Source organism: Gymnoscopelus braueri (assembly GCF_963280865.1).
Source record: "Gymnoscopelus braueri genome assembly, chromosome: 12".
In the NCBI taxonomy this organism is placed as follows: Eukaryota; Metazoa; Chordata; class Actinopteri; order Myctophiformes; family Myctophidae; genus Gymnoscopelus; species Gymnoscopelus braueri.
The window spans coordinates 31,593,280-31,607,901 of record NC_137614.1 but is presented as its reverse complement, the minus strand read 5'-3'; the positions used below and the strand labels follow the sequence as shown (position 1 = coordinate 31,607,901).

At 40.4% G+C, this 14,622-nt stretch overlaps 2 protein-coding genes across 2 annotated transcripts; one reads left to right on the top strand and one right to left on the bottom strand.

Moving 5' to 3' along the window:
• Positions 1–997: 997 nt before the first annotated feature.
• Positions 998–1,834, bottom strand: LOC308097807 (inositol monophosphatase 1-like; the record flags this gene model as incomplete). Its single annotated transcript, XM_080445875.1, has 1 exon — positions 998–1,834. The coding sequence occupies one exon, from the start codon at positions 1,832–1,834 to the stop codon at positions 998–1,000; it is 837 nt and encodes a 278-aa protein (XP_080302001.1).
• Positions 1,835–3,950: 2,116 nt separating this feature from the next.
• On the top strand, positions 3,951–14,021 carry wasb (WASP actin nucleation promoting factor b). Its single transcript, XM_080444305.1, has 12 exons — positions 3,951–4,168; positions 5,932–6,072; positions 6,439–6,525; positions 7,900–7,996; positions 8,275–8,295; positions 8,435–8,470; positions 9,202–9,403; positions 9,860–9,902; positions 10,268–10,421; positions 10,912–11,357; positions 12,743–12,845; positions 13,398–14,021. The coding sequence occupies exons 1-12, from the start codon at positions 4,064–4,066 to the stop codon at positions 13,448–13,450; spliced, it is 1,488 nt and encodes a 495-aa protein (XP_080300431.1). The 5' UTR covers positions 3,951–4,063; the 3' UTR covers positions 13,451–14,021.
• The last annotated feature ends 601 nt before the right edge of the window (positions 14,022–14,622 follow it).

Here is a 14,622-nt window from a genome sequence, read left to right as displayed (position 1 = left end):
ATTCACTTGCACTCAAAATCTAATGGGCAGATTGCCATTTACATTGATGTGGAAACTAAAATGTTGATTGATTTATCTTTAAATAAATAAATAAATAGATTCCCCCCAAAACACCAGGATGATAAAAAAACAGCCAAACAAAAAGCACCCTGGTTCACCTGAGTGTATATCATCACATAAATAAGGTTATAGACAGTCCTTCCCGCAGCTAGTCCCACTCTCTCTCCTGCCTTTCCTGTCTTTGTTTAAACTTTAAACTTTAAAGTGTCGAATTGAAATAAAGACTGTTCTGAAAACAATTCTTTGAGCCCAACCTTGTCCACATCGTTTCTGACAAATATTTAGGCGTCTGAGTATCTAGCTGCACCTGTGCCTCCCCATTCTTGCCTTGCAGAAGGATCCTCCTCCTGATGACTGTCACACATGATATTGTCACACTCTGTCCTCTCCATCATCATCATCATCATCATCATCATCATCATCATCATCATCATCATCATCATCATCATCATCATCATCATCATCATCGACATCAGTCGATGTTCCATGTGAACTATTCTAAATAGTTAGTGGAATATTGCATATGGAAAAGTGCTTAACAGAACAATGTGTACATTGTAGCAAAAACAGAAGCTTTTCTTATATTAGTGTTAATGGTGCATTCCTTCATGTGCAAAATATTACTATTCTGATTCCAAGTTTTACCTCTATATAATGCAATAGATTAAAATGTATATGCATGCAAATAGTCAAATAATCTATTTATTTATTTATTTGTCATGTATGCTTTTCTGCCTTTATTGATTGTCATTGCAGAGAGACAGGAAGTGACATGCAACGAATGGTCCAGCGGCCGGCTGGCCCAGGAGGAATCACACCAGGGACTCGTGTCAGTGCTGCCACAACCACTTGGCTACCAGGCACCCCCTATGACATGATTTAAGAAAATGCTGTAGGTTCTTATGACAAAGACTGAAACCTGACCATTTTGTGTGTGCTAGCCCTCAGTGTCATCTCGTTCACAGGGGAACTCAGTTATCTCGTTGGCAAGGCGTTCTGCTACTGCATGGCTGCTGGCGATAATCATCCTGCCAGACATGAGATCAAAAGGTCCTCCTGAAATGTCAATGATTACACCCCCTGCTTCAGTGACGATGGCCGCCCCTCCCGCCATGTCCCAGCAGTGGATACCTATGTGGTAATAGGCGTCGGCTGCCCCAAATGCCACAATACACATCATCACCGCTGCGCTTCCCGGTGTTCGAATCCCATGCACAGGGATATTGAGAACGGCCTTCATGTTGTCCATCATTATTCTGAAGTGCTCAGGATCCTCCTTGAAGGACATTTCTGTCAGCACCAGGGACTGGGTGATATCTTCTTGCCCAGACACCTTGATAGGTACTCCGTTACAGAATGCTCCCTTCCCTTTCCTGGCTGTGTACAGCTTGTCCTCAATAGTGCTGTAGACGATCCCAAACTCAATCACTTTCTTCACGGTGAAGCCAATTGAGACAGACACAAAAGGGAACCTGTGGACAAAGTTAGTGGTACCATCAAGAGGGTCTATAATCCAGGTAGGGTTGTCTGTTAAGATACTGGGGGCGCCTGCTGCAACCGACTCCTCCGCTATGAAGCTGTGAGTGGGGTACTTCTCCTTGATAGAGGAAATAATGAGTTCCTCCACCTTCTGGTCTGTCTCAGTCACCAGGTCAACAGGAGAGCTCTTCTGCATAATGGCAATATCCTTCTGCACTGCCTCACGGATCATGTTCCCAGCCTGTTTGGCAACCTCCACACAGTAGTCCATGCACTCTTGCCAAGGATCAGCCATACTGATATACGGTAGCTAGGTAGCTTCTGTATCACTGACAGAACTTTATATTTCTTTACACACAGACTTGCACACTGACGTTATGGTCCTGTAATGTGATATTAACAGTAATTATAGCACTAGACTAGACTAAATTCATCAACATGTTTCCTGGCGTCACCTCTACGTCACAAAGGGTAAGGGCATGTAGAACCTATACATCTAAGGTGCTGAACCAACAGAACAGAGACAGTTTAGAACATTAGTTCTACCTATCTGTCTCAAAAACAAGCTCTCTATAATGTATTTCTCTGTCTGATGTCATGATGACACGGTTTGTTTGGGTCTGATGTCTTGCTGCATTCACACAACATATTTGTCTGTAGCTGCAGTGGGAACTTTAAATATTGTTATATCTGAGTCATAGTGAACTCTATTATGTTTATGTCTGAGTCACAGTGACAGGCGGCACGCCAGTCAATTTTAATATCGGATAGAATAATGTTTATTTGATCTTTTCAGTTGCATTCATTGGTAAGTAAATCCCTATAGTTAGCATAACGTTGCATGTCATTTCGATTGCTCATCATGCACGGTTATTTTCACCTCTTCAAATGCTTTATTCTCCGATTTTGTCCACTGAGATGTGAGAGTATAGCCACACACCTTCCGTTTCACCTGCCTCTTTCCAGGCCTCATGTATCCTGACCGCACCTCTAGCACAGATATATGCCTCTCCAGGCATGATCTACAGCAGTGGTTCTCAAAGTGGGGTCCGGGGAACCCCAGGCCAGGGGTCCTTAAAGGGGTTCCAGGGGGTCCCCAGCAAAATGTGTTAATATAGCATTAAAAATCACACCCAGTGTGAAGTGGGCGGTGTGGTCATCACAGTGGTCATCATAGTGATGGAAGCTCACTTCCAAAAAAATAATTTTTGGAAGTGCATAATCCTATTTATAGGTTATTAATGTCATCATGTGTCTCGCTAGCCAATCACAGTGCTGAATAGAGTCAGCCAATAGAGTCAGCCAATCACAGTACAGCTAGGGGTCTACTAATGAGCCAATCACAGTGCAGGAAACTAATACTAATGAGGTGTCCCAACCCCACGTATAGGGGCGGCTACACCGCCCCTATACCCCTATACCACTTTGAACCTTTTAAAGCTCGAGCTTGTAGATTGCAGCTATTTTCAAATAATCTTGAAAAAACACATTGAGTTTAGACAACAAACTCCATATTTGGGCGTAGCAGCATTGGGAACTCTTTATATGGTTATGGCTGAGTCATGGTGACATGAGCGTGACGTCAGAGGTCCACCTGCTTGCCGGCCCTCCCTTAAAGGTGAAGATCTCCCGGACTCTCCGCCGGTCATCAAATTATTGGCTTAGGAATGTGACAAAAAGAATCTACTCTTTGATCTACTGCTGATATACTCCTTTAAGCCAATTTTCAGGATAATACACTTTAATGCACTGTGATGCTAACTGTTAACTTTTTATTTTATGTTCTGTGTTTATGTTTTTAGTGGTACCGGTTTCAAGGGAATGTTTTGATATTTATTGTCTCCGCCAGAGGTGGAGAGTATGTTTTCGTTCCCGTCCCGCTGTGTGTCCCCCCCCCCCCTAGCCAAGCTAACATTGGTCAAGCTTCACGTGACACGTGACAATATGTTGTCACCAATGCTTTTGATTGGCTAGCGAGACGCATGACGAAATAAAATCCTATAAATAGGTGTGTCACTTCAAAAAAACATTTATGTTTTTTGAAGTGAGGTAACATTGGTCAAGCTAACGGGATCAAGCTAACATTGGTCAAGTGACACGTGACAATATGTAATATAAATAGCTAAGACAGGATTAATCAGGAACAGTACAGGCGGAGACCTGTGCTCCGAGGAGCACATTCTCTAGTTTGTATCCTTTTTTTGTTGCACAGCTATGGACTGGGAGGAACAGCATTTCATTCATTCAAATGAATGCAACAAGGATATAAGAACACTGCAATAAAATCTTGAATCTTGGCAGCACTTCACATGCAGCACTTCACATCCGTTTCTATATTGCTATATAGAGCACAAGAGTCAGCCTTTGTGGTTGTTCACTTCCTGCTCCCATGCACCTAGTTTACACTTACATCACACTCTGTAAAATAAGGAAGTCCCCATGCAGCCAACAGTCTTCCAGTGATCCTCTCTCTCTGAGCGTTAAACATTTGCCAGACCCATGAAGTAAACCTGGATAGAAGAAAATGAGCCGATCACCAAAGTCCAAGTCTCAAGAGAACAACCTGAGCATCCTGCTGAGCGCGCAGGAGAACCAGGCTCTGGTGGAGCTTCTGGGCCGGAGATGCTTGGTAAGTAGGCTAGTAGTTAGAGTAGTTGGCTGACTGGACTGGAACAATATAAGAGGCCTGATTCGCACTGATTTCTAGCCAGCCAAGGTTTGGATTAATAGGAAATACAGAGTGATGTATTTCTTTCTTGTACTTTCCAAGTACATCAAACAAGAATATGATGATGATAGGTAAATGGAAGGACATCAGCAGGTATGTTTAAAGCTTTCAAAGACTCATTTTGTGATCAGCTGCAGTTCCATTCATAAATTATGTAAAAACGAGAAATATAATTCAACACAATGTAATATTTATTGGTCACCATGTGATGTTTTATTGGGTCAGGCTCTGGACATAATTCATTGTCGATAACAAATTGATCTTGATGCAATATCACAAGGGGAAATAGCTGGCTTTAAACTTGTTAAGCAAAAGCTCAATGCATGTGGTCTCGTGAGCACACACAATCTATTAACGACACATTAAGGAAGGTATTGTTACAATATAACTTTACCCATGCTACTTACTTACTACTACACAAAAGTGCTTCACAGTAAAAGAAAAAAAGATCTGATAATGGCAAAATATATAATGGAAGAAAAATAACAAGTCAACTAAACAGATTAAATGAACAACAAAAAGACTAAAACGTGATCTACTGTGACAGCAGATTTCGAATGAGATAAAGTCATACCACAGACAGGTCATTTTTTAGAGAGCTTAGGGGCCCACAATGAAAACCTTTAGAAACTATTGTTAGTTCTGAACCAATGACTAATTTTGGAAAATTCTGTTTTACAGTATTTCCTACTTGTGATGACTAAACATAGATGCAAACATACTGCTACAACCTCGCTGAGCCTAGACCATCTATTATTTTAAAAAATCAAACATACTGTACCACACACACCAAAAAAATAGTATTCTAACTTGCAGTATAAATGCCTTTAATTGTATACATCTCTAAGGAGATTCAAACATTTGGCCATAATAGAAATGTTCATATTTTCTATGCATATGTTGCTCAAGAAGCAAGTGTGAATTTGCAAGAGTTGAGCAAACAAAACATCAACATCGTGTACATCATGGTATCTACAGTAAAATAATCTAGAGTCGAATAGAGAAAAAGGAGCTAACCAGTGAGTTCAGCAGCCTTTTCATTATAACGCAGATCATGATTTCCTTTTTTTTCTTCTCGTTTTAATTATCTGTATACCTAAAAATGAAACCGGAAACTTGGCCCCACAGGGTAACTTCCCTTGCAAACAGAGTGTAAAATCACATCTGCAGCTCAAATTGCATGTAGATTATGCTATGTAATATGCTACTGTACCTATAGTTACTCAGATATTGGTGGATGATGCTGATAGAACATTTAATTACCTGTGTGTCCTCTTTAACTTAGTCAGCAGGATAATGTGAAGTGTGTGTCAGGTGTTAAAGAGGTATAGCCTGATTTATATGTAATTGTGTGCCCATGTTGTGCACCGAAAATAGCAGATCTACAAGCTCGCACATGTGTTGCACTGCTTGTACTGTAAATCAGCTATTTTCGGTGAGCGACACAATGCACAACCAAGTATAACTCATGTAGGGTTGCAGCTATTGATTATAGTGTTAGCTATTATTCTATATACATTTTTCAATTAATCGAATAATCGGATAATACATTTTTAATCAGTTATTTTATTTTATCATTTATTATTTTGTATAATCGATTAAATCGATTCGTTCGATTAACTGTTGCACCCCTAAACTCAGGCTTCATCATTTGCTTTGTCCAGACCCTGGCTACAGCAGTGGTGCAGCTAGTGATGGCCCTGCCTCACAGTCCTGCACAGTGGAGTCTCCAACACACGGGGGTTGCGTGCTTCATCAAGGACAACCCACAACGCTCCTACTTCATACGTGTCTTCAACATTAAGGTTCTGCTCTTGCTCTTTTGTGTAACGGTGATTTTCTCACATGATTTTACCTTTAAGTGGTCTCACTGTCGGGGGCAGTCCATATTTCATCTTTTTAGTTTTTTTCGTAATTGAATACCCTATTTCGTTACTGAACAATGTAGAGCAAAAGTTGTGAAGAAAAAAAATATTTTGGTTTTGGACATACAAGTTTTCCACCCGACGATATACAAAATATACTATAACACTACACTATACTGGAGTTATTCCATCCTGCTCGTGTATTCTGCTCCCAAAACGGAATAATGTGAATTATTGTAGACTAAGAAGACTTTTGACAGGTGTGTGGTGTTATCTGTGTGAGCTCATACTGTCTTGTCTATCTAGGAAGAAAAACAAATATGGGAACAGGAGTTGTACAACCAAATGATATATCACAGTCCTCAAGACCACTTTCACACCTTCTCAGCTGATGTGAGTATGCAAGTCCAATCAAGTCCTAAAAATGTGGATACTATATCAGCTCTTATCCATGTTATGGTTCCTTAGCACAGAATCATGCACACGTCCTGTTTTGGAAACTCACACCCACCCCTACCTGCAGTGTTTTAAACCCAACTGTTATCTAACAGAAACTCATTTAATTCAAAACCCAGCCCGACCAGCCCTTTACAGTCTTGAGCCAAGTGACATTTCGCTTAACATTTCGCCTATAATCTGCATGCCTCTCCAGGCATGATCTACAGCAGTGGTTCTCAAAGTGGGGTCCGAAGTTATCAGGTTATCAATGACAGGTTATCAATGATAACCTGTCATTGATGCAAACTTTCCACTGTCATAAATATATTCCCAACTTCTGTATTAATGCTTATTAATGATTAATTAGTGCTTTTTACACCACTCACTCTGAGTCTGGGTAAACATTATGTTTAAACATTAACTATATTTTACTGCAATAGGATAAACTGTCAGCAGATGAGGTTGTCCGCTTCTCGACATAATTTAAGGCTACTCCATTTTCTAAAAGATTTCGGTAGCTACTAGCCTGTATAAATAGGCTAGTGTCTCATGCAGCTTATACTGTAGTATGCACAAACTAGGATGTACTTTACACAAACAAGTGTTGCCATTTAGACTCACAGCCCACCCATGGCCTATAAATGTCCGACCGCCCTCGTACCTGCAAATTACATGGTAGAATATTTTTCACCCATTACATCAAAACTTGCGGGTCACCTGTTGTTTACCCATGGGTAACGAATCCGTGCAAGAGTCTTAATAATTTCCCAGCTTACATTATTTTTACTGACAGCAACAAAGAGAATAGCACTAGCAGGGGGAAAAGGATTTCAAGGTGATGGACTGGGTTCAGTTGCATAATACAGTATTTACAAGCAGGCTGTGCTATGGTGAATTTATAGTGGGGAATGACAGATGATTACTGCAGACCATCATATAGTAATGGGTGATGACTTTCGCAAAGAAGCCATCGAGATCCACAGTGGGTCTGGTCTTGATCGACCAACCAGATGCGCCAGCGGAGGTGATCAGTGGCACTTTTTAGTGACTATCTCACGTTCTGATACAAAATGGGCCAAACAATCTGAGCCAAATTACTGTAGCAACAGCTACACAACAGCTGTTGTGGTGCTGTTGTGATCACAGCAGTTGTGATGCCTCCAAGAATGCCCATCTCAACACAGTACATCTTTATTGCCCCTAGATTCTAAAATGAAGCAGTTAATCATAATTATATGTGTATGTTAGAAACATGGCAGCACCACAGAGATGTAACAGAATACCTCCTTGACCGGAACACTGAATGAGATGATAATGTACCCTCCCTAGGAATGCCAGGTGGGCCTGAACTTTGCCAGTGAAATAGAAGCTGAAACATTCAGAGCCACAGTGATAGAAAAGATCAACCCCAGAGCCAACCATCAAGGTTAGTCATATAGAAATACACACAATGAACACATAACAACAGTTTAGCACAGCATGATAACCGCATTAACCATGACATCATAAGCAAAGCCTTTCAAAAATGTCAAACATTTATTTAATTTTTTTTTTCTAAAAGCTTACAATGCATTGCGATGTGATGTGTCGTGAGCTTGTAGATGTGCTATTTTTTGCTCTTTTATTTTTTACAACAAATTATATGTCTTAAGTGGTTACATGAAAACAGCTTTGCTCATTCTAGTTCTGATTTCTCCTCTCCAGAAAAGAAACCTCTGAGCAATGGTAAGCAAATGCCAAAATGAGAGTAACTTGTAAAATGGTGTATGTACAGATATTGGCAGGTGGGACTTTGAATAAAATGGCATTTAAACATTGAATGAACAGAAATGGTAGCTAGATTAGTTTGTTTTCTATTTTCCAGGCAATAGAGGTGTACCTCCTCCGTTACCATCACACAGTGAGTGCTATAACTTATCATAAACGAGGACTAAAGACATGCACATTTTAACCGTATTACACAGCAATAATCTCAACCTGAACTTAGAGCATGTCCTTTCAACATGATATCTGCTTGAAGAATCCTCATTACAGAGCCATATCAGCTCGATTAGTGAACATGAACAAACATCGCTCAAATCTACATACAATACATCTTTTATCGTTATTTTATATTATATTGCATTATATATTATATTATATTATATAATATTACGTTATAATATATTACATTACATTACACTTTACAGAACATTATGTTATGTTATGTTGTGTTGTGTTGTGTTGTGTTGTGTTGTGTTGTGTTGTGTTGTGTTGTGTTGTGTTGTGTTGTGTTGTGTTGTGTTGTGTTGTGTTGTGTTGTGTTGTGTTGTGTTGTGTTGTGTTGTGTTGTGTTGTGTTGTGTTGTGTTGTGTTGTGTTGTGTTGTGTTATGTTATGTTATGTTATGTTATGTTAGTTATGTTATGTTATGTTATGTTATGTTATGTTATGTTATGTTATGTTATGTTATGTTATGTTATGTTGTGTTGTGTTATGTTATGTTATCTCAGATTACGGCATTGTCCTTGTATTGGTTCAACTCTGAAGACAGTTTACCTCCAGACTTGTGTTTTCAACTTTGATTAACTATTTAAGTAGCAGCACCTTGGAAATACATTTAAAAAATGACACCAGAAAATGTGCTCTCCAGACCCAGGAAATGGAATGCATTCTGGAAGTATGGTGGACATTCCAAACCCTGACATCCTAGCCTCACGATACCGCTCCCCAGGTGTGCCAACCCCTGCCCCTGCTTCTTTAAACTTCTCTAAGGCCAAAGACAAGGGTAAGAAGGGTAATAAAAAGGGTCCAAGGCTCACCAAGGCTGACATCGGAGCACCGAGCGATTTCAAGTTAGTATCAAAACCACTGCTGACAAGTAAAATTATCAGTGTTAATTTGACTCTGAGAGTGTGTACAAATCACGGGACCAATTTGGTTCCATTTGTTCACTGAGTTACAAGTGGATAACTTTTAAACTGAGAAATTTACTGTACACTTAAGTAATATTATGCTCCATGTCCATTTGGTTTTGACAAATGCTCAGAGAAGATGTGTCTACGCTACGCCAGCGGTCCGGGCCTAGAAAACATGATTACATTAGAAATCATGGTCAAAATGAGCTTTTTCTGAAACCTTTTTGTCACCAGTTATAAAAATAAATAGTTCAAATCCATACAGCAAAGTCTGGTGTGTTAAATGAATACTCCCTATTTTATTGTGCAACATAAATGTAAACCAAATGAGCTAGACATTACAACAGAGAAACCTTTCATAAAACAATTAATTCCATTTACCTCATCTTGCAGACATGTGACTCATGTTGGATGGGATCCTAACACTGGATTTGATGTAAGTTGATATTGTTAGAAAGCATGGTTGTAAAAGTAAATCTCTGTATTATGATGATTGACTTTGCCTTAAAAATACATATATACATATATATGTAGGCAAATTAACATTTTATTCCATACTGTCTTCTCAATAATTCATGCTATTATGAATTGGTATCCAACACATTGATAATGGACAACTGTATTGTATCTGTAATTGTGTGTGTAGTTTTGACTAGTTTTGATTTCTGTAATTCCATTATCCCGTTCCTCCACACTTCATGTGTTAACACAAGACTATTAATTTAACTTTGAGAGTGTAAAAACTGACCTGTAATGGTTCAATAAATTATCAGGATCTTACTGTGTGTTTCTCCATTGTAGACCGCTAATCTGGACCCAGCTCTGAAGAAGCTCTTCCACTGTGCTGGAATCAGTGAGGACCAACTGACAGATGCAGAGACCTCTAAGTTCATCTATGACTTCATTGAACAGTCAGGAGGACTGGAGGCCATAAAGGAACAAATGCAAACACAAGGTTCAACTTCACACCCTTACTGCAAATACAGACATTTACAATGATAAATATGCAAAAATGCAGCTACTGCCACTTTTGGTCAGCACAACCTGCACCCAAGTTGAATACTAAGTTTGACATACTATTTTCTAATGAAAACACCTCCATTTCCTGACTGTGGATTTAGGCCCTGGGCTTTCTAAATCACTTACTCATTCTTCTATTGACCTGTTAGGGGAAAGCCTGAGTATGCAGTCCCTGGTTCAAGTATAGAATGCCATGCCCATGCCTGCCATGACTGGTTGGTTGGCATTCTGGTTAACTGGCTGGCTAGATGGTGACATTAGATGAGATGAGATGAGATAAGATGCTATGAGTAGAAAGAAAGTAATACAGTAATACAGAATAACATTTGAATGGTGATAACAACATAACAAAATGGGTAATCGACATATGAAGAACATTAAAGACATAATCCTGAGTTAACATTGCGCCTATATTTCTCCTGCAGATAGTGCACCCCGCGCGGCTCGAGCGAGTCACGGTCCCCTTCCCCCTGTTCCTGGTGGCGCTCCCTCTCCTGTGAATCCCGGTCCTCCAAGACCTCCTCCCCCATCTGCACTGGGAACTCCCCCCAGGGCGCCGCCCTCCCGCGGGTCTCCCGGCCGCAGCCACCTTCCGCCTCCGCCGCCGTCAGGGAGTCGTGGTCCTCCACCGCCGCCTCCTCCCCCTCCTCCGGCAGCTCCCCACGCCCTGAGGCCCCCTACGTCCCCCGCGTCTGGAGGTGGCGGCCCTCCCCCTCCTCCTCCACCCCCACCACCACCACCACCACCACCACCATCCACATCAAAGCCAGCACTGGGAGTAGAGAGAGTAGACAGTGGAGCCGCTGCCGCCCCTGGGGCCAGTCGAGGGGCCTTGCTGGACCAGATTCGCTTCGGGAAACAGTTAAAGAATGTAAGATGTTCCTGTTTTATTGACATTGAGTCAATTCCTGCATTTCATACGTATGCTGCTATGTTGCAGTTCTGACAAAAGGGGTCATATCTGACACCAAACCATTCTGTTTAGTGTTGATTACATATCATCAGTTGATTACACATCAGATACACCCCAGAACCCAATCTGGGGACCCCCAGGAGGGTTCCTTCAGTGAGGGTTCCGGCGGTCCTCCAGCCAAATTAACCTCCGTCACCATAATTCAATTCACTTGAAAATACTCCTGTACAAATACATTATGACAATATGTTTCAATATCACCTCTAAGACATTTAGACAATTTAATTTAAAACAAAACATCATTTCATATTTACTCTTTTTGTGTCGATAGAGATGATGCAATATAACATTGTTCCAAAATAGAGTATGAAACTGATGCACAGATAGTTTTATCAATTTTCAACTCTTACACCTAGTAGGGCTTTACATTTAAAATGTAATTAAAATATGCAGCTTTTATTATCGAGATATCAGGATCTATAGGTCTGAATAATTTGAAATGGTGGTCCATATCGTGATGAAAGTAATTTTGCGTGTCTGTGAAATGAAATTGTTTGAAAACCTCAGACGCAAAACATTTGCATCAACCTAGAATTGCAAAATTCTGATCAATGTAAATGCAAAAGAATGACAGTGACATCTAGAGGCTGTTTGGGCTCAGAGCAAAAGGGAGAAGGGAGAGAGTAGTGCCTGATTTTGTGGCCCAACAGCCACAGCCCTGAAACAAAGTACACAGTCCAGAGTGGTCATTTAACTCTGATATTGTCAAAATTGAGCCATCAAGTTCTAAAATTCAACTAATCACTTGTGAATGAATACATCTGTACGTGGTTGTGTAGTCCGTAGTGTACTGGATTTAATTTGTAAAATCCTATGGCCTTATTTCCATGTGACATTTTGAAACATTTTAATCATATTCCTGTACATCATTTTAATCATATTCCTGTTCCCACTCTGTTATAGACTGCTTGTCTGTGTCAGTGGGAAAATACAGTATGGTGGAAAGGGACATTAAAGAGAGGGTATCGTGGAAGAAGTGATGTAGGACTCTCTGTTGGCAGACGATTAGTTACATTACCGTAGACTTCTGGTTATAGACGTGCGTCGTATTTAGTTTAGTATTTAGATTCTTTAGCCTAGACGTGTATCTGAAATACATCTGAGCCCATAGTCACTCTGAGAAAAAACATCACTGAACATTATTTTGGAAAAATAAGTGTGTGTGTGTGTGTGCGTGCGAGTGTGTGTGTGTGTGTGTGTGTGTGTGTGTGTGTGTGTGTGTGTGTGTGTGTGTGTGTGTGTGTGTGTGTGTGTGTGTGTGTGTGTGTGTGTGTGTCTGTCAGGTCACTGAGGATGACGCTACACCACAGACCGAGTCCAGTGAGGGGATTGTGAACGCTCTTATGCTGGTGATGCAGAAGAGGAGTAAAGTCATTCACTCCTCAGGTAAAATAGTATAGTAGCCCCGTAAAATCCTGAGACTTGAAGGAGCACTTTACCCATTTTCAACATTATCTTCATATAATTGGTCCTTGGACAATTTCCGTCTACTCACTCTGTGTCTCATTGGTGGGCTGTCGACAGTTCAGATAGTTCAACGATGGGGATTCCACGCTGGAGAAACTACAGCTTAATCTTGCTGGAAAGTTAGCATGCTGAAATATAAGCCATTGGTCTTGCATTAATAAAAACTAAAGTTTGAAATCTTGTTTGAAATAACCAAACCTGCCTACCAATGATGTCATTGGTAGACAGGTTTCTGAGAACTGTCCACAGAAATGGCCAATTTATAATGAGCATTTTTGAGGACTTGAAGAAAGATTGAAAATGGGTTAAGTGGTCCTTTAATTCAACTCTGAAATAATGTAATGTAACCAGATCTATTTGGTTAAATTTGTACACTCTCTGAGTTACAAATGGATACATTAACACTGATATTTTTACTGTGTAGCACAGAGCTTCCTATGGAGGATTACTTCTCAATCTCATTTTCTTTAGGTGATGAAGAAGATGATGCAGTCGATGAGGAAGATGACGATGAGTGGGACTGAATTCCCTCAACTATTCCGTGTATATACCATGGCAACAATGATATGACAGGATTCAGGCTGTTTTGTAAAATGATGCATACAGTAATACAGTTTGCATGTGTTGGAGTGGGGACAATATAAACTTGGAAAGCAGAGAAATGTAATATAAGTGTTTTCAACAACACCCTCTATTCCGGTCACAGTGCTGATAGATTAGCAGGTGAAATGGGAAATAGATTAATAAAGACTGTGGAACTATTTAACCACTTAAATCATTCTTTGACCAGAGTCCCCCAGGGGTCTATACTAGGCCCCCTCCTTTTTCCTTAGGGACGCTTGAATTGATTGAAATACTTTATTTAGAAAGACATGGAAAAAGTACATGGAAGTACAGTTCACAATACAAGGTCCACTAAACTGGATCGCCCATAAAAGCACAATGGCTTATTTAAAATGAGATCCCCATGCACCCATGCAAATCATGATGACATTTAAGAAGAAAACAGACAGATATACACTACTATGCAGAACGTTATGCAATCAGCTTACAGGTTACTGGTATGAAAAAGAAGAAATATGTACAATAAACAGGAGGAGGAGGGAGGGGGGGGGGGTTAGGTTAAGACTTTGACAGGGGCCAGTTAGGAATTGCAGCCTCCTGTTTAGGCCAGTTTTGAAAGTGAGTTGGGTTTTACACTCGGGTTTTACTCCTTTTGGTAGGGCATCCCACATTTTTGTTGCATAGCATGAGAACGAGTTCAGTCCCTTGTTTGTGCCAAATCTGTGTTGGACAACAGAGACCCCCAGGGGTCATTGAGGGCATATTCCAGGGGGTGTCCCCAGCTAAATGTATGATAGTTAGAAACCACACTGAGTAACTCCGAGTTATGGGGCCTGCGGTCCAGTGGTGGAAGAAGTACTGACATTTTTTTTACTTAAGTAAAAGTATCAATACCACAATGTAGATATACTCTGATACAAGTAGAAGTCCCGTATTCAAAACGTACTTGAGTAAAAGTCCAAAAGTATCGGCATCAAAATATACTTAAAAGTACCAAAAGTAGAAGTGCTCATTCTGCTGAATGTCCCATTTCACAAGTTCAAAATGTATTTAAAACAAGACCAGGAGACCTGGTTCTGCCAGACCCAGACTTCACATGACGTGTCAGCCTGTGTCTATGCCCATGTATGGA

Bases quoted from the DNA above. Each gene is read 5' to 3' on its own strand.
- wasb (XM_080444305.1), top strand. From the start codon at position 4,064: ATGAGCCGATCACCAAAGTCCAAGTCTCAAGAGAACAACCTGAGCATC. The intron at 6,073-6,438 runs GTTCTGCTCTTG...TTGTCTATCTAG, and splicing joins TACGTGTCTTCAACATTAAG to GAAGAAAAACAAATATGGGA. The intron at 9,404-9,859 runs GTTAGTATCAAA...CTCATCTTGCAG, and splicing joins GGAGCACCGAGCGATTTCAA to ACATGTGACTCATGTTGGAT.